We start from the raw sequence: 17,908 nt of genomic DNA on the forward strand, positions 1-17,908 counted from the left end.
CTCTGAAAATTTAAGCGCACTTACACACTGTCTAAAAGAAATTGTCGGCGACAAGAATTCAACGGTAACCGACAAATTGACTCTATCGGCTCGGCGGGGTTATATAGTACGAAGAAAGCTGTATATATTCCGCATACTTAGATTCGATTTAGGTGTTATAGAAAAAAAAAGTGTTTTACATTCCGAGGCCGGTGGTTTTTTCTGCATAAACTTGAAGATCCAGCTTTCTTCTAATGGTGTGGAACACAAACAAATGTTGCACGAAATTCACGTTGTGACCTGTGTAGTGCTCAACATAAGCGTTGCATGAGATTACATGTTGCTTAGAATGAAAATCAACACAACCATATGAATCGAATTTTGTTGTATTGCATTTAATTAACGGCTTCCCTAAAGCTTTCCTTCACATATAATACGCCATATGCATTCTGTCTGCACATCTTTTAGTAGTAACATTCTTTGCTGTTTTTGAAAGGAATCACATAGGGGGTTCCATATTTTTATTTTTCACATACTCCTCTATTACTTGCACATATAACTAAACAAAAAATAGGATTTCTTTTTTCCCTTTAACATGGCTGAAGACCTCCTTATTAGTGCAATTCTCAAAAAATTGCATTTCTTTTTTTCCTGTCCTTTATTTTAGCCCTCCTTCCCTTCCGCGGTCACTGAAGGCACGCTTGTAAGAAGGTTTTAAGCAACACTACATCTTGCATGCAACATTTCGTAAGTTTAAACCCTATCCAATTACCTGTAAAGGAGCTGCTTAATACCCGTTTCTTTGTAAGTGAGATTGTGCTTTTAAAAGTCCATTAGTACTTTTCTGCGCAACCCCCACTTCTCCAAGCATACACGTTTTTCGAATTCTAACGATAACCTTTGGAAAACACGGGGAATGCGGGAGATGGACATTCAAGAGCATGAGCAAAACGAGAACAAGGTGAAAGCAGGAGCCAATGTTTCGACAAGTGGACTTGTCTTCTTCAAGCCTTGAAGAGAAAAAGTCCACTTGTCGAAACGTTGGCTCTTGCTTTCGCCTTGTTCTCGTTTTGCTCAACGATAACCTTTGTATTGCCACCTGCCTCTCGCAGCACTTTTCAATAGTGTCCCACCGAAAATATAACAAAAGGCAGCTGCGTAGACGCTAAAGTAAAGTAGGGTTCAATACTTTGCTTCTTTATTTTATAGTCTAGGCTGAACGCCACTACGTCAGACTTCTCTGTGGGACGTTGACAATTATCCCTATTCTTTGTTATTTTTATGTCCTAGCATGTTTTATACTATTTGAATGCCATGATTTCGTTTTTTTTTATTTTTCTGTAGCTTACAGACTGCTTAACACACGCTGATAATATGTTGTACTAGTTGGGTTAAGTGCACGTCTATGTAGAGTCCGGTTCTTTATTTCTCTCTACGCTGTTTCTCTCGTTTTCAAATCAAAAAGATAGACGTCATGTCTCTTATATCTGCCCATCGTAAAACTGTGCTCTTTTTGCATTTGCGTTTGCTTTCATGCCTTCTAAAGATTGTAACGTTCCTGAGCAATGCTAGGCTGCTTGAAAACCATCAAGCGATAGACATGGTTCCGATCGAAAACACTAAAGTTGACAGAACCATTGTGGACAGCCATACTAATTTATCCTGTACCGCGTAAATGGAGAGAAATGCAACGTTTGTAGTCACTATTTTCTTTTCACTTATACCTGAGTGTTGTATTTAGAAGACTGGGGTTTCCGTGAACTTCCTACGGGAGAGAGAAACGCTTATCCATTACAATGCTTTTTCCGCGCTATCTGTTTATATACACGATGAGGTACGGTGATTTCTTTATCGACTTCATCGAACACGTGTTCGAAATTCAGCTGGATCAACAATTCCTGAAGAGTGACGCGTCAGAGCACGACAAACACTGAGGCGGAATGATGGCAGAAAGAGAACGCAAGTGCTTGTTGAACACGCAACGTTCGTCGCCTATAAAAGGACCTTCGAACATTGCGTGTGGCCTAGCTCTCTCACAGCAAGTCACAAAGGCGCCCGTCACAGACATCTGAGATGCAGATTTTTACTCTCACTCTGCTTGTCTTTCTTCTCGCTGCTGTGTTCGTTCGCGGTGACCACGGCAATGAAGAACACGCTGAAGATGGTAAGCTTCCCCTAGTAATTCGTGTTGCTCTAGACATATCGGAGCCAGATTAAAAATACTTGTTTATGTTGCTTTGATCCTTAATATATTATACCAGGTACGTTCCTTTTAAATATCACTGCATATTGATAATCGCCAGTGTCATATAACTCAAATCAACTCATTCTAATGGAATACTCAAGATGGGGACACTTATGCACACGAAATTCAAATGCCCTTGATGTTGCAAAAATAACAAAACTTCCCTGATAAACTTTTAACTAGTTACTTTAGTGCATATATTGCAATTTACCACTAGAAATAAGAGAGTTCTCAAAGCACATTCATTTGGAAGGAATGTTGAGACTGTCATTACATTGGCGATAAGCTACGTTGAACTTGCGGTGAAAATTACCTGTTGTTCCTCTTACTTTGTTTAGCGAAATGCCTTTTTATGCAGTGAAATACAAAAGTAACTGCAACACCAGCGAGCCCTGTCCAAAATTTTGGGAAGGCAAATCTCCAAACTGGCGACATTCTCAGAATTCGTTCGAAGTGGACGTTCCTTGCAAACTTGGCAGCAGCGATCCGTAAATTGCAACATGTGCCACAAAGCAGTTAGTTTAAAAGGTAATTAGACAATATTGGATAGTTAGACGCTTGTACGCGTTGATTAATTCTGCAAATAATTGAAACTTCGGGCTTAACGTCCGGAAACAGCCCACTGGGTTATAAGGAACTTGCGATAAAAGATTATTTATATATCTTTTAGTAAAGCTATACCACAATCATCGTGCACTCGAAGTACGGTACACGAGCATGTTTGCTTTCCGTCTTTATTCAAACGCGACCGCCGCGGACTGCAATCGAACCCGCGTCCTCAGCAGCGCAATGCCATAGTAATTGAGCCATCACAGCGGATTCTCATTCAAACAATAGGCGCCTCTCAGAGTAATCCAGATGAATAGTAAAAGTGGTGCTACATGCTAGAGGTTACTTCTGAAAATTCTGTTAAATTAAAAAAGAAATATTAAAATAGAGCACGATTTTAAGGGCCCGTATGAGCTATTCTTATTAGGGGCGAAACGAACAAAAACGCTCATGTGCTTTCCTATAAGTTTCACGATAAGCTTATCTCGTCTTTATTTACGAACACTTCGGGATGCTTACCACTTATGTGTTCGCGCAGATCAAGTGGACGAGCTTATGGACGACCTGACGGACGGCAGCGAGGAGCTGTCTCGAAGTAAACGATGGGACCATGGAGGCAGCGGACGTGACAACGGTGATAACAGCCGCCACGCGCTTGGCTATTAAAGCAAACAGCAATATTCTGCTGTTAATTATACTTCCATGCTAATTCGGCGCTGTTTCTTATGGGAAACGCAACATGATTTTTTTTCTCAGACACAATGTTTCCGCTTACAGATTCCGCCTAACAAAAAGTAGTCTTAATTTTGCCTACCGTGAACCCAAACTTGAACGTTGGCTTCATTTGCCCAAAATATTTACTGCTTTGATTTGTTCTTGGCTCATCGATTTCGCGCTTTTATCTTCAGCCGAATGAACTTTACAGCATCGCTAGAGTTGCTAATCTGGAAAATATTGGCTTTCGAGGACAGGACAGGATTCTCCGGAATATATCCTCTCTTTATTCCGTGAGTAGATGCGGTGTCTTGCAAAATAAATGGAGGGCTTCATTTCCGCTGCTTGAAAACGTGCAATGGAAGCATGCATAACAATGCCACACCAAAGTACTTACATAAACTTCTTCGAAAAACATTTTAGCGAACTTAAAAGGCATGTGAATTAGAAGACAGAAAAAGTTCGTCGACTACAGCAAAAATAATTCGATAGACTTTTATATCTGCCCTAGGGTAAAGCGGCAAACAAAGTCACCCAATAACAAGTTTTGTTCCGTTTACGTCCTCTAAAAGAAAGTTTTCTTAAGAATATGAAGTCTCTTCCGAAAGTATTTCTATTGTAACACTGAGCAGAAGTGTCACATTCTTTTACGTCACCGACGTCTTCACGCCATCCCCACCAGGCCCGGCCCTTCTCTAAAAGCTTTCCCAGCGAAAAGAATTGTGGCGGCACAACCGAGAGTGCATCGGCTCGGCGCTTCATTAGCCTCTTATTAGTCATCCGAAAAAGAATATACTTCCTCGCCATGCTAACCTTACTCTACAGCTTCGAGAACTGCTACACATGGCCCACCGAAACACGTCATAGAAGGCGGAGCGCTCTATGCAGTGTTCGGCAAGTGCTGCCGCGTGTAACCAGATACGAAACCTGATCACTCACTGTATATTCTGCCATACACTACTGCCTGTCACGTACAGGAGCAGACCCACCCGAAGGTGGTGAAGGCGGCGAGCGTCGAGGCGGCGACCGTCGAGGCGGGCAGCGTGGAGGGTATCGTCGAGGCGGAGGCGATAGACGCGGTGGCCAGTGGAGGGAGCGCCATGGCGGTAGGCGTCCACCAAGACCGGGCGATGACGGGCCCCGAGAAGGAAATGGCGAAAGACCTACGGAAAGACGTGGGGGAGGACCTATGGAAAGACCAGGCGAACGACCGGGCGAACGACCAGGCGAACGACCAGGCGAACGACCAGGCGAACGACCAGGCGAACGACCAGGCGAACGACCAGGCGAAAGGCCAGGCGAAAGGCCAGGCGAACGACCAGGCGGAAGGCCAGGCGAACGACCAGGCGAAAGGCCAGGCGAACGACCAGGCGAAAGGCCAAGCGAAAGGCCAGGCGAACGACCAGGCGAACGACCAGGAGAAAGACCAGGCGAAGGAACAGGCGAAAGGCTAGGTGAATGACAAGGCGAAGAACAAGGCGGAAGACGTCAAGAACAATGATAACAGCCATAGGGTGGCCGTCCCTGGATTTCCAGCTGGGCGCACCCTAGATGACGCGAATGCTGGCTATAGCGGCGTGCAAGTATAGAAAGGAAATTAATTGAATACACGCCAAAAAAGGAGCCGTAAGCACCGGACATTTGTCGTTTGGGTCTCTTTTCCCTTATTTTACTTTGCAGTGCCAGCTGGCTATATGCTTCCCGCATAAATTAATGCTGTCCGCACTCTCAGTGCCGTGTTTTATATCATTTAATTTTTTTACGTCACAATGCATGGAGAATATGGGAGCAGGAAATCGTTTTTGCGGCAATACTGTTCGCGAAGTACACGTCTCGGGCGTTCATAACGCCGTGTTTCTTCAGCACGCCTAACTCTTGAAAAGTGGAACGGTGATTCTTCTCCTTGAGCTTTAGGCCTGGCGTCAGCTAGTAAAAGGTTTGTTTACCCTAAAGTAGATCTATGAACCGTTATGCAAGCCTCAATCAGCTTTATGTTTTCGTAGTAATAATAACAATCATGTGAACATATATGAACAACATGCAGACAGAAAGAGGCTAACAAATATCTTCGAAAGCGACACGACACTCACCCGACTGAGGATGAGAAAAAAAAAAGGTGGCACAAGAAAAAAAGAAAAGAAGGGTGGGGGAGCGGCGCTGTGCTGTCACCGCCGAAGCGTCATGCAAGTTAGCACTAATCCTGAAAATTATGATACACAGCCCAAAACAACATCGGGCCTGTTCGAACGCGTAATGCAGTGCTCTAGATTATTCATGCTCTCTATGGCTCTTGCGCTTTATGAAAATCCCAGGACGGTCACCACCCCGACTTAAACACGCGATGTTGAGTGGACACGCCCAGTAAAGCTCCTCGGTTCGTTCACTACGCACCGGGAGCAAAATTCAACAACAGCGGTAGCGGCTGGACAGCAACGTTACTATCAGGATCTGCTCGCTTACAGCTAGAATTAGGAGTAGCGATGCCAGCTACCACAGCAGCTAAACAGGTTGGACGTATGTACATAATTCACATAAATAGCCAACAAATGCAAGCTTATTTCCTTGGTTTGTGCTTACCGTGGACTCCGGAATCAAATTGTTCGTTGACCTGAAAGTTTTAGTGAAACGTAGGTTTCTGTATTAGGTATTGTAATCTTCACTCTTATCGCAATTTAAATGGGCCTTTGAACTTTCTTGATAAGCACCAACACGTCCTTTTTCCAAATCAGGCGGTCACGTAAACTCACTTGCGCTTCTTCTGGGGGTCGTTTCGCAGTAGCTTAGAGTGTAAATGTTGCAGTAAATAAGGTCAGGCTGATTTGTGTAGACACCGGGCAGTGCTACATAGTCTAGAGAGACTTCATGCACTGGCAACCTTCAGGACCAAAAAACAGTGGGCACACATAAAGAAAAAATCTTTCAAGCATTTTACGTGCCAAAACCTCGATGTGATTATCAGGCGCGTTATATATAAGGGACTCCGCAATAGTTTTGCCACTGGGGGTTGTTTAACGTACACATGAATCTAAGTACGCGAGCGCTTTCGCATTTAGCCCCCGTCGAAATGCAGCCTCCGCGGCCTGGAGGCGAACCCACGACCTCGTGTTTAGCGACGCCACCCTATATCCCCAAAGCCACCGCAGCGGGTTACATATGAAAAAAAGAAAAAGATGTAGGTATCAGTAATGTACTTTGACGTGAAGTGGTCCCATACACTTTTATGTTACTAAATATGTCGTAATCATTATGTTGAAGGCGTCACAGAATCTTACTTGTTGGCCATCCAACCGGCGGAGTGGTACATTTCTGCAACCAGCGGCCACTGCGCGCCGTTTAGGCTCGCAACCAAAATATAGCAGGATGCATACTGGAAGCGCGAATGTGCATAAATACGGGATCTGGCTCAAGCTCACGCCCACAAGTTGTATTAGTATATGCATTCGTTATTCCGTAGAAAGCATCGCATATAAAGAACAAGTCCAGTGCAAACGCGCGTAGCTTCGGTAGCGTTGTCTGTCAAGTACAACACTAGTAAAAAAGCTGTGTGGGACCTTTTTCTGTGGGACTTATGTAAAATAAATTGGATCCTGAGACAATGAATTTTATTGTACGCAGTATCAAACTGTGTCCACGACTTTAATAAAGCTGAAACAAAACGCCGCTAACTTAGTCAACAAAGCAGTGAATCAACTCGACAACACTAAAACGTAAGTTCTTTTTTTTTTCCTACAACCAAAGGGAGAAACCTTTCCAGTGTTTGGTTACAGCACAGTACTGCTAGTGCCTGGATTCATGCACCTTCATTTAAACCTAATCCGGGTTTTCTTATGTGCTCTGATTTTAGTGTAGTTATGTGATCAGACTTTGTATTTACTTTAGTGCACCTATATGACCATAAAAGCCCTAATGTATATAAGCCCTAATGGTAAAACAAGAAATGAAATTGATTTCATACTTTTTGCCGATACCAGCATAGTGCAGGATGTAGAAGTGTTAGGCATGGTAAAGTGACGTGATCATACGTTAGTGAGGGCTAAGATTCACCTCAATTTGAAGAGAGAAAGGGTAAAATTGGTAAAGAAGACAAAGGCCAACCTAGACGCAGTTAAGGTAAAAGCAGACCAATTCAGGTTGGCACTTGCAAACAAATTCGCAGCCTTAGAACAGATAGATGAAGATGACATAGAGGCAATGAATGAAACCTAACTAGGCTGGCTTCAGAAGCATCGATTGAAGTAGGAGGTAAGGCACCAAGGCAACCAGTGGGTAAGAGAGAGAAAGAGAGAGGAATATAGGAAGGCAGGGATGTTAACCAGTCAAGAGTCGGGTTGGCTACCCTACGCTGGGGGAAGGGAGAAGGGGAAGAGAGAGAAAGCGTAGATACGTGTACGGACAGTACTTGAGTTAAAGCCGCAACCACTAGGTAAGGTCTCCGAAGTAACAAAGGACCTAATAAAGAAACGACAAAGAATGAAAGTGTCCAACTCAAGAGGTCAGATAGAATTCGCGGAACTGTCAAAACTAATCAACGAGGAGAAAATAAGGGATATTCGAAATTATAACGTGAGAAAGACTGAGGAAGCAGTAAAATATGGACGAAGCCTGAAAACAGTGAGAAGAAAACTAGGCATCAGACAAACCAACATGTATGCACTGAAAGATAGACAGGGCAATATCATCAGCAATCTCGAAGATATAGTAAAAGCAGCGGAAGAATTCTATACTGACCTGTACAGCAGCCAAAGCTGCCCCGATACCTCCAGTCGAAGTAGTAATGAACCGGTTACGGAGGCTCCTTCTATAACTAGCGATGAACTTAGAAAGGCCTTGCAAGACATGAAACGGGAAAAAGCGGCAGGAGAATACGGAATAACACTGGATTTAATCAAAGATGCTGAAGACATAATGCTTGAAAAACTAGCGGCCCTTTATACGAACTACCTATCGACTTCAAGGGTCCCAGAGAACTGGAAGAATGTCAACATTATACTAATCCACAAAAAAGGGAGAAGTTAAAGAATTGAAAAATTATAGGCCCATTAGCTTACTTCCAGTATTATATAAAATATTTAGAGATAATCTCCAATAGAATAAAGGCAACACCGGACTATAGTCAACCAAGGAAACAGGCATGTTTCATGAAGGGATACTCCACGATGGATCACATCCATGTCATCAATCAGGTAACCGGGAAATCGGCAAAGTACAATCAGCCTCTCTATATGGCTTTCATAGATTACGAAAAGGCATTTGATTCAGTAGAGATACCAGCAGTCATAGAGGCATTACGTAATCAAGGAGTATAGACTGCTTATGTAAATACCTTGAAAAATATCTGCAGAGCTTTCACAGCTACCTTAATTCTACACAACAAAAGCAGGAGGCAGATATCTGCAAAAAAAAAGCGTCAGACAGAGAGGCAATCCCTCCAATGCTATTCACTGCGTGCATGGATGAAGTATTCAAGCTATTAAACTGGGAAGGCTTAGGAGTGAGGATCGACGGCGAATATCTCAGCAACGTTCGGTTTGTCGATGACATTGTTCTATTCAGCAACAATGCAGACTAATTACAACAAATAATTGAGGACCTTACCAGAGAGAGTATGTGGGATGTCATGTCTGCCGAAGGACGACTCCCAACATAGAAACGTAACGATTCTTAATTCGACTAACGATGGCAGCGGACGGGCATACCAACGCCCCTTTCGTCCCAGTAGCGGAAGGTAGAAAGCGGTCTTTCTCAGCCAGGCAGCCTGTTTTTACAGCCACCGTCGGTGACGCATACCTCGGATGACGTGGCGGTGGCGCTATGTTTCATCGACCAAGCAGTCCAGCGTGCAGTAGTGTTATGCTGGGCCAGATGATAAGAAGATGGAGGGTGCGCAGAAATATGCGCGGAGTGTGTCGCCACAAGTATAAGAGTGGAGTTGGAAGATTAGTATGTAGAAGACAAAGGTAATGATCAATAACCGGTCAAAGGAACAATAGTTCAGGATCGAGAGTCAGCCTCTGGAGTTTATGAAGGACTACGTTTACCTAGGTCAATTACTCACAGGGGATCCTGATCATGAAAAGGAAATTTACAGAATAATAAAAATTGGTTGGAGCGCATCCGGCAGACATTGTCAGATCTTGACTGGAAGCTTGCCATTATCATTAAAAAGAAAGCTGTTCAACCACTGCATTCTACCGGTGCTCACGTATGGGGCAGGAACTTGGAGACTGACAAAGAAGCTCGAAAACAAGTTCAGGACTGCGCAAAGAGCCAGGGAACGAATAATGTTAGGCATAACATTATAAGACAGGACGAAAGCCGTGTGGATCAGAGAGCAAACAGGGAAAGCCGATATTCTAATTGTCATTAAGAGAAAGAAATGGAACTGGGCAGGTCATGCAATGCGTAGGTTAGATAACCGGTGGACCATTAGGATTATAGAATGGATGCCAAGAGAAGGGAATGCAGTCGAGGACGGCAGAAGACTAGGTAGAATGATGAAATTAAGAAATTCGCAGGCGCTAGTTGCAATCGGTTGGCGCTGGACAGGGGTAATTGGGGATCACAGGGAGAGGCCTTCGTCCTGCAATGGACAAAAGATGATGATGATGATGATGATGATGATGATGTGACTGGACTTTGTGTTGCTGTTTTTCTGTGATGACTTTCAGTTTTAGTGTGGCTTTAGCGTACTTATGTGACTCGGCTTTCTGTTATCGTGATTTGGAGTTGACTTTTAGTTTTAATGCGTTTAGTTTTTTTATGTCTCTGTGAAAATCAGTAGCCGGCGCCAATTAAAGGTGACAACATCTCCTAAAATATTAGAAAAAATAATAAATGAAGCCCGTGCTGCCAGAAGCATATAGGAGCTGCTTAGCTCAGGCCGTAGTCCGTAGCGATGGCGACTTCTTTTTTTACGGAAGCAGGTGATGGAAAACAACAGAAAGCATCCAAGCCAACATGGAATCAGCTCTTGTTTATGGGCTGAAGGTGCTATCGCGTTCAGTGCGAGCTACAAAGTAAAAGCGCGTGGCAAACTTAAGTGTTCGCATGTTGTAGCTACAGTATGTTGCAAGTTAGTCCTAATTTTGATACAAAGTGAGCTATTCTCTAACGTTGTGATACAGCGTGAATATGGAGAGCAAAGTTTACCACCAATGTACAGTACTCAGCGACTGAGAAGCCCCAATCGGACTGCATGCATCGTGGTCGGTGCTTCTTGTGCTACCGGATAGGGCTGGCAATAGACCGAGGAACAAACAGTGATATTGCGTCAAAGCGGCATTTAGTTTCATCGTATACCACATTGAGACCGCTCGGTGTCCCTTGCGTCCACTAATGAGACAAAAAGCACCGACAGCCATGCGTTACAAGTATCGCATTTCCAATTGCTGAGCGCTGTACAGTACTCAGCTTTATTTTACAGTGAATCTCCACTGGGCAGCATTAGGCGAAATCAGGTTAGCCGGCTACGTATGGGCTACGTACAGTCGACCGCAAAAGTTTACGGCCGCAAACTGCCTGTCCGCGCCACCTCGCGGTGCACCACCTGCTAGGCCGCAAATTGGTCTCGTTTTTCGCTGGCATGTCAATTTTCTACTGCCACCCAGCGCATTGCTTGTTCGTTGTTTCCATGTAAAGGGCTCATCTGCAGTAAGGCTGGCACGCTTCTGCCTTGACAGCAGCATCATAGCAACCACGGCATGTAACAAGCGGTGGTGTGCCGATGGGTACAGATATTAGAGAAAAAGAGAGAGAAACAAGCTTTATTGATACGCTGAAGATGAAAGCCTGGCTGTTCGCTAACACGCTACTCCAGGCGCTGGGTGATTATTATGATATATAGAGTGATAAACACTTAACAGAACATACAGTCACGCAGTGATCATACAATGACGTCAACGTCGTAGTATGACACTTCTCGACGTTGGCGGTATTGCGCGGCGGCTTACTTCCTTGAGCCGCGAGCAATCGTGCTCTTTTCGGCCTGATGTTACTTTTTACAACTCAGCTGTATACCTCTACCGTCCAAGGAAATTTTCGTGTCGTTGTAAGGAAAAAAAGCTCCCCATGAGTAGGCCGATCCCGGAGATAGTGCAATACCGGCACGACCCGCGGCGGAGGAGCAGGCGTTAAGCACTTCCCATACGTGGGCCGATCCCGAAGATAGTGCAATACCGGCCCGATCCGCGGCGGAGGTGAAGCAGGCGTTAAGCACTCCCCATACGTCTGCCGACACCGAAGATAGCGCAATACCGGTGCGACCCGCGGCGGAGGAGAAGCAGGCATTAAGCACTCCCCATACGTCGGCCTATTCCGAAGTTAGTGCAATACCGGTCCAACCCTCGGCGGAGGAGAAGCAGGCGTTAAGCACTTCCCATACGTGGGCTGATCCCGAAGATAGCGCAATACTGGTACGACCCGCGGCGGAGGTGAAGCAGGCGTTAAGCACTTCCCATACGTCGGCCGATCCCGAAGATAGTGCAATACCGGTCCGACCCTCGGCGGAGGTGAAGCAGGCGTTAAGCACTTCCCATACGTGGGCTGATCCCGAAGATAGCGCAATACCGGTACGACCTGCGGCGGAGGTGAAGCAGGCGTTAAGCACTTCCCATACGTCGGCCGATCCCGAAGATAGTGCAATACCGGTCCGACCCTCGGCGGAGGTGAAGCAGGCGCTAAGCACTCCCCATACGTCGGCCGATCCCGGAGATAGTGCGTTCTGAAGGGCGGAGGTGCAGTTCAGAATTAAGGGGACCACATACACCGCTTTGCTGGTCATCCTTCTTCACAGAGTGGAAGGGCACTGAGTTTTTTTTTCTTTTCTATGTGCACAGTCATGACGTGTGCTTGGCTATGAGCTCCATGGTATAGACTAGACATTTACTCGGTATAAATAGCACCGGACTAGCTCCACATCTAACTAATCAAGCCAGTGTGTGTTCCCAAGTGCAAAAAATATATATTATCTATAAAAGCCTTAGCTTCGGTAGTCGGCCGATGACAAATAAGGACAGGCTTTTTATTTATTAATTAGGGAATCAACACATTGCAGCAATACACGACTTGACGGTGTCTGAAAACGGATCGTCAGTGGAGTCTTGCGACTGACGAACTTCTTAAGATGCCGAGCACATAATCAATAAAGCATGAACTTATAGTCCGGCATTTCTGATAATCATCTATGCTGCAGTCTATGCTCTGTATCCTAGCCTACGCTGACAGGTGAACAAGAATTCACGATTGCCAGTCAGCCTCTAGGGTCTGTGCAAGAGTACGTTTATTTAGGTCAATTGCTCACACGGGACCCTGATCCGGAGAAGGAAACTTACAAAAGACAAAAAATGGGTTGGATTATATACGGGAGGCATTAACAAATCCTGACTGGGACGCGGAAGTTTGCCCCTGTCGTTGAAAAGTGGACAGTCATTGCATTCTACCGGTGCTACCTTGTGGGGCAGGAACATGAAGGTTGGCAAGGAAAGTCGAGAATAAGTTAAGGACAGGACAAAGAACGATGCAAAGAGAAGTGTTACGCCTAACGTTAAGAGACAGGAAGAGAGCGGTTTGGATCAGAGAACAAACGGGGATAGCTGATATTTTAGTTGACATTAAGAGAAAAAAATGGGAGCTGGTTAGGCCAAGTAATATGTAGTCGGTGGTCCATTAGAGTTAATGGGTGCCGAGGGAAGGGGAGCATAGTCGAGGTCGGCAGAACGGGGGAATTAGGTGGGGTAATGAAATTAGAAAATTTTCAAGCACACGTTGGGATCAAGACAGGGGTGATTGGATATCAAGACAGGGGCGGAAGCGCAATATTGGGTTAACTGGATGTCGCTGAGATGCCTCCGTGCTGCAGTGGACATAAAAAATAGTCTGTTCCTGCTAAGGATGATAGTGCTGATGCAATCATAAAAATTTACTTTTAAGTAAACATGGCTTGCAATGCATATCCAGACATGAGTTGGAGTAAATTATGGACACTTATTTTGTGTAAATTAAGATGTTGCAGAATAGCAAAAATTGTGCCTTCAACGTAATGGGCTGAAAAACTACGGAAGTGGCGTCTAGAGCAGCTTTAGGACATTTTTGTTTAATCGCACTAGTTAACGCCTGGCGTTCATTGTTCTACGAGAAAATTAAATACACTCTACGAAACTATATCAAAGAACTACATATGGATTTCTAGCGATAATACTGTTTTCGACGTTCGACAGAACAATGTACTGTTCTGGGTAGCGTGTTTCGGGATGCTGCAGTCAGGCAGTCAGACAAACGTCGCTCCCGACCTTTCTTTCTTTTTTATGGAAGGTCGGGGATGTACAACTTGCTGATAGAAACACTGTCTAGAAACACTGGCGAGGTCACGGTTCACAGACGGCAGCATGATCTTTAGGAAATATGTGCTTTGCTATCGAAAAGTTGCTATAAATTTCGTCACCTACCTGTGTAGAGCTCGTGACTTCCTATTCTCTCCGTGCCATCGTCTGCAACAACTTATGAAGGCGGCTTTCTTCCTTCGGGAAGGAGAACACGGGTCACTGCGGCTGGTTGGGGACTGAGCATGCGCGGCTACTTTGCACGCAACACTTAAATGACATAACCAGTGGCCTCTCCCAGTTTTCACAAAGTAGCCGCACTACTTACTCCACAGTGAACGCGAAACAAAGCGCACACATCACGCGTCGAGGTTAGCACAAGCACTGCATGCCACAATCACGAAGAGACGCGCTCTCAGACCGGCGACTTGTCTACTACTGCCGGTAGACTACGAAACTGGCGAGCGTGACGAGAAGCAGAAGGCAAGCAGGCTTTTATAGCTATATCGAGGACGCGGTGACTGGCTGTGTCTCATCTGCAATAGAGAGTTATAGATCAGCGACTCGGCGGGCCCAGCAGGCCAGCGTAGACGCTAGTGCGCATGCGCGGAACATGCGCAGTGGGGGCTCGCCGAGCTACAACTCTGACATTGCACGGGTTAAAGTGCGCAGAGCAACGATTGACGCATATCCCACACTAAAGCTGACACCGTCTGTCCTCATTGTTTTTGTGAGGCCACTATTTTACACCCTAGAAATTGGCGGAGGACAAAAGCAGGCATGAAGGGACGATGTTCGCAACAAGAACAGCAGAACTCTCCCCTTTGGGCCGGCAGTAGCACGGCTCCAATTGGCGCTCTATCTAAACTGGGAGAGCGCTTTGTGGCTTTGTTACGTGCTCGCGCGTTGTAGCTCATACTGAGTGCGATAGTACTGCGCTGCGATATCGACAGGCGCCACATTAATCGCGGCACGGACCACAGATTGAACGCTCATTGCGGCGTATGGCCAAACTTTGGTGAGACGTAGAACATTACACCTTCCGATTGTCGCCACGATACCGCTCATCGAAACGGAATGCCTTTTTCATTTTTTTTAATTGAAACGGAGCATTACTTCTGCAAGCGAGAACAGCCGATCAAACTGCCATATGGACTTCACGAGCATGGGGGCGGCCGGGGTTGGCGGAGCTTGACGTTACGCGTAATTGAGCAGAAAGCGACGAAACATTAAAAAAAAATACGCCACAGAAAAGCGAATTCTGAAACACTCTTGGGCATCAGTCGGTGAAACCACGCTCAAACATGTCATTCTGTAGGGCATCGAAAGCGTCAACTTTTAAAGAAACACTTTATTTCTCCCTTGTCAGTTCTTCTTTCATCTCAACTTCTACAGCTTGCCACTAATTTTCATAACTTCGGTATCAGCTATCCCTGATGGGTATCTCTATCTGCAAAGAAAGAAAGCAAATTAAGCATCTCAGTATTCCCTATAGCAATTACTAAAGTAGCAAAATAATGCCATTTCGCTCACTGTTAGTGACTGTTATAAACCTGAAGCTGCAAGGGAGTACCGTGTTGGAGTGTAGGAGAGCGGAACAACTGTTACCACTGTACTTTGTTTAAAAAGCCGCACGTACGCGAGAGTTCTCGCATTCCATCGAAATGCCTGCTGCCCTCTTGAATCGACATGGGCACGGACGTGTACGATCAATGGGAAAAAATTATGATGCACGCTTGAAATCTGCGAATCGCTCCGCATCACATGCCACTTGGACATATATAATACTGATGCAAATCAAACCTTGACCCCCAAATTAATTGAGGAGGCAGTGCAGCAATGTGGTAAGCGGTGACAGCTGCAGCGTTTTTAGAGTGACTCTAAAGACGGTGGACATCCAGGAAATTCATTTCAAGTGGATACGTCTTGCAAACTGAGTGGCTACGATTCGCAAATTGCAATATGTGCCATAAGGTAATTAATTAGGAGGTTAATTAGTGAGTTCATGTTAATTATATGAATATGAGTTTCGATTTCTCGTGCTAGCTTGGTCCGCCTCTTCAAATAATCCAGCTCAAGGACAATAATTATGTTATCTGCAGCAGGCGAGCTTTAAAAATTCCGCAAATCTTTCAAATTATCACCCTGTATGTTCCCGATTCGAATGTAATTTACCGCACACAGTTTCCTTCCATTTGCACTAAACAAGGTGAGGCTATTTGGAAGTGTTTTCAGTGAGTCACTCACAGTGAGCCACTGAGATGAGAAGCATAACTCCGATCATGGAAATGCCAGCGAACAGAACAGGAAACAGGAAAACCGACAGCAATGCAGAGACTTCAACTTGGTATGTGCATTTCAGAGGCCCACCATCAACCTAGTCTTTATACTCCTCTCCGTTTTCCTGCTTCCTATTCTTTTCGCTGATATTCTCCTTCTCGGATAAGGGGGTAACGCCTTGCGGGTTTTACCGCTCGCTATACATAGAAGCGCTGACTCATAGCGCCCGATTTTCGATAACCGCGCAAGAATCTATTACAACCAAACTATTCGGGCGACTATATAGGAGCTCTCGGAGTGGTAAGTGTAGGTTTTTGTGGTTTACTGAAAGAAATAGATCATTTTATGAACCTATATTTAGACAAAATTGGCGGTAAATTATATTCAATGTGCAGACTAAGTTTGAAGTACGGGAGTTCTTTAGGGGCTCAGTTAAAATTGTTAAGCCACCGCCGTTTTCTCCCCATTTGGAGGCCTTATATGAAACGCTTACAATGTTTCCCCGCTGCCATGGTAGTGCCAAAGTGGCAACCATGTTATACTTGGAGGCAATGGCTGCTACGTTATTGGTGATGTTTACCCACAGTTTGAAGTGTGTAGATAAATAACGCTCTTTAATACAATTACTAAACACTAGTTTCCTCCTTATTTTCATACGTAATACGAGGCACGTAGTAGGTTTTCATTGTGTTTTCAGTGAGCCCAACGAGATGCCTTGTTTAGATTTGGTGAAAACAAGGAGAAGGAAAAGTACAGCCAAACTTTGAAGTGTGGGGCTAATTTAATGCTCTTGCAGTAAATTACGCCGGCAAGCGCTTTGGAGCGTTTAGGCATGTTTTACAAATGCTGCAGGAGTTAGCTCACTGTCTTGACTAAAGGAACTATAAACGCCCACGAGATCAAATTTGGTGAAAATGCGGAGATTACTTGGATGTGCATGCGAAAGTATCTGTATGCATAAATTATGGCGTTTATAAAAGAAAGTTCCCAAGCAAGTGTTCGAAGGCGTTATGCGACCGTTATTCGCTATGGTTCCCAAGTGTGCCGAGAGAAATCTACGTCACAGCGAGTTCAAATTTGGTTGCTAAAGGGCGACGTTATGCGAAATGTGTGGCGAACCTTGGCCGTTTCTGAATTATGAATTCTGCAAATGATAACCAAACACTTCTTGTCCTTATTTTCATGCGTTATACGAGGGGTCAGTGGTGTTCTCCGTGAACTAAACGTCACCTTGTTTACATTCCGTAGAAATAGTGGGTAGGCTATATATGTGATGCATGGGAAAAGTTCGAAGTGTGTGGTTTATTTACAGCCATTCCGGTAAAGTACTTCAGCAACCTCTCCAGAACGTTATACGTATGTCTTACGAACCATGTGAAATTTAGCTCGCTGTCCTGGAATAATTATTATTTCCGCCAAGATCGCAATTAATATGAATTGGGAAAGCGTAATTTGTATGCTAAGTTTAGTGTATAAGGTAAAGTTCGGGGGCCTTCGACAAAACTTCCTTAATCAAGTGCTCTAAGGGATTCATGCGCGAGACGTTGTAAATGGGCCACTCATGCAGTGCCAACGTTTTAAAATGCGTGTGTTTCTAATCATAGGCAATTGAAATTCCTAAGACAACTGGTCGAATGAAATAGCTTCACTAGAAATTGGGCTGTGGTTCTGTAAGACTGCCCTACAAGTGTGCTGCCTTTTCTGAGTGCGAGAATTCAAAAATGTTGAATACGAGTCGAGTTGTCTTTTCTGTTTAATTATTACTCCAGCATTCACTATTAAAAAAACTTGACTAATTTGTTTTTGATTATAATGCATAATAACA

General features: G+C 44.7%; 2 protein-coding genes across 8 annotated transcripts in view; one reads left to right on the forward strand and one right to left on the reverse strand.

The window, feature by feature from the left end:
- Positions 1–1,988: 1,988 nt before the first annotated feature.
- On the forward strand, positions 1,989–4,941 carry LOC142582833 (uncharacterized). Its single transcript, XM_075692894.1, has 3 exons — positions 1,989–2,143; positions 3,312–3,407; positions 4,465–4,941. The coding sequence occupies exons 2-3, from the start codon at positions 3,384–3,386 to the stop codon at positions 4,939–4,941; spliced, it is 501 nt and encodes a 166-aa protein (XP_075549009.1). The 5' UTR covers positions 1,989–2,143; positions 3,312–3,383.
- Positions 4,942–15,150: 10,209 nt separating this feature from the next.
- The window catches only part of LOC142582834 (uncharacterized), a 57,073-nt gene continuing 54,315 nt past the window's right edge, over positions 15,151–17,908 (reverse strand). For all 7 annotated transcript variants that reach the window (XR_012828501.1, XR_012828502.1, XR_012828496.1 and 4 more), the window contains one exon: positions 15,151–15,253. Coding sequence is in view for 1 of the 7 variants with exons in the window: in XM_075692895.1 (XP_075549010.1) it covers positions 15,227–15,253 (27 nt within the window). In the remaining 6 variants the exon portion in view is untranslated. The remainder of the gene's footprint in view (positions 15,254–17,908) is intronic.

This window comes from Dermacentor variabilis, chromosome 5 (genome assembly GCF_050947875.1).
Source record: "Dermacentor variabilis isolate Ectoservices chromosome 5, ASM5094787v1, whole genome shotgun sequence".
In the NCBI taxonomy this organism is placed as follows: Eukaryota; Metazoa; Arthropoda; class Arachnida; order Ixodida; family Ixodidae; genus Dermacentor; species Dermacentor variabilis.

Coding starts and splice junctions, on each gene's coding strand:
- LOC142582833 (XM_075692894.1), top strand. CDS start 3,384: ATGGAGGCAGCGGACGTGACAACG. Junction 3,408..4,464: donor AGGCAGCGGACGTGACAACG/GTGATAACAGCC, acceptor TGTCACGTACAG/GAGCAGACCCACCCGAAGGT.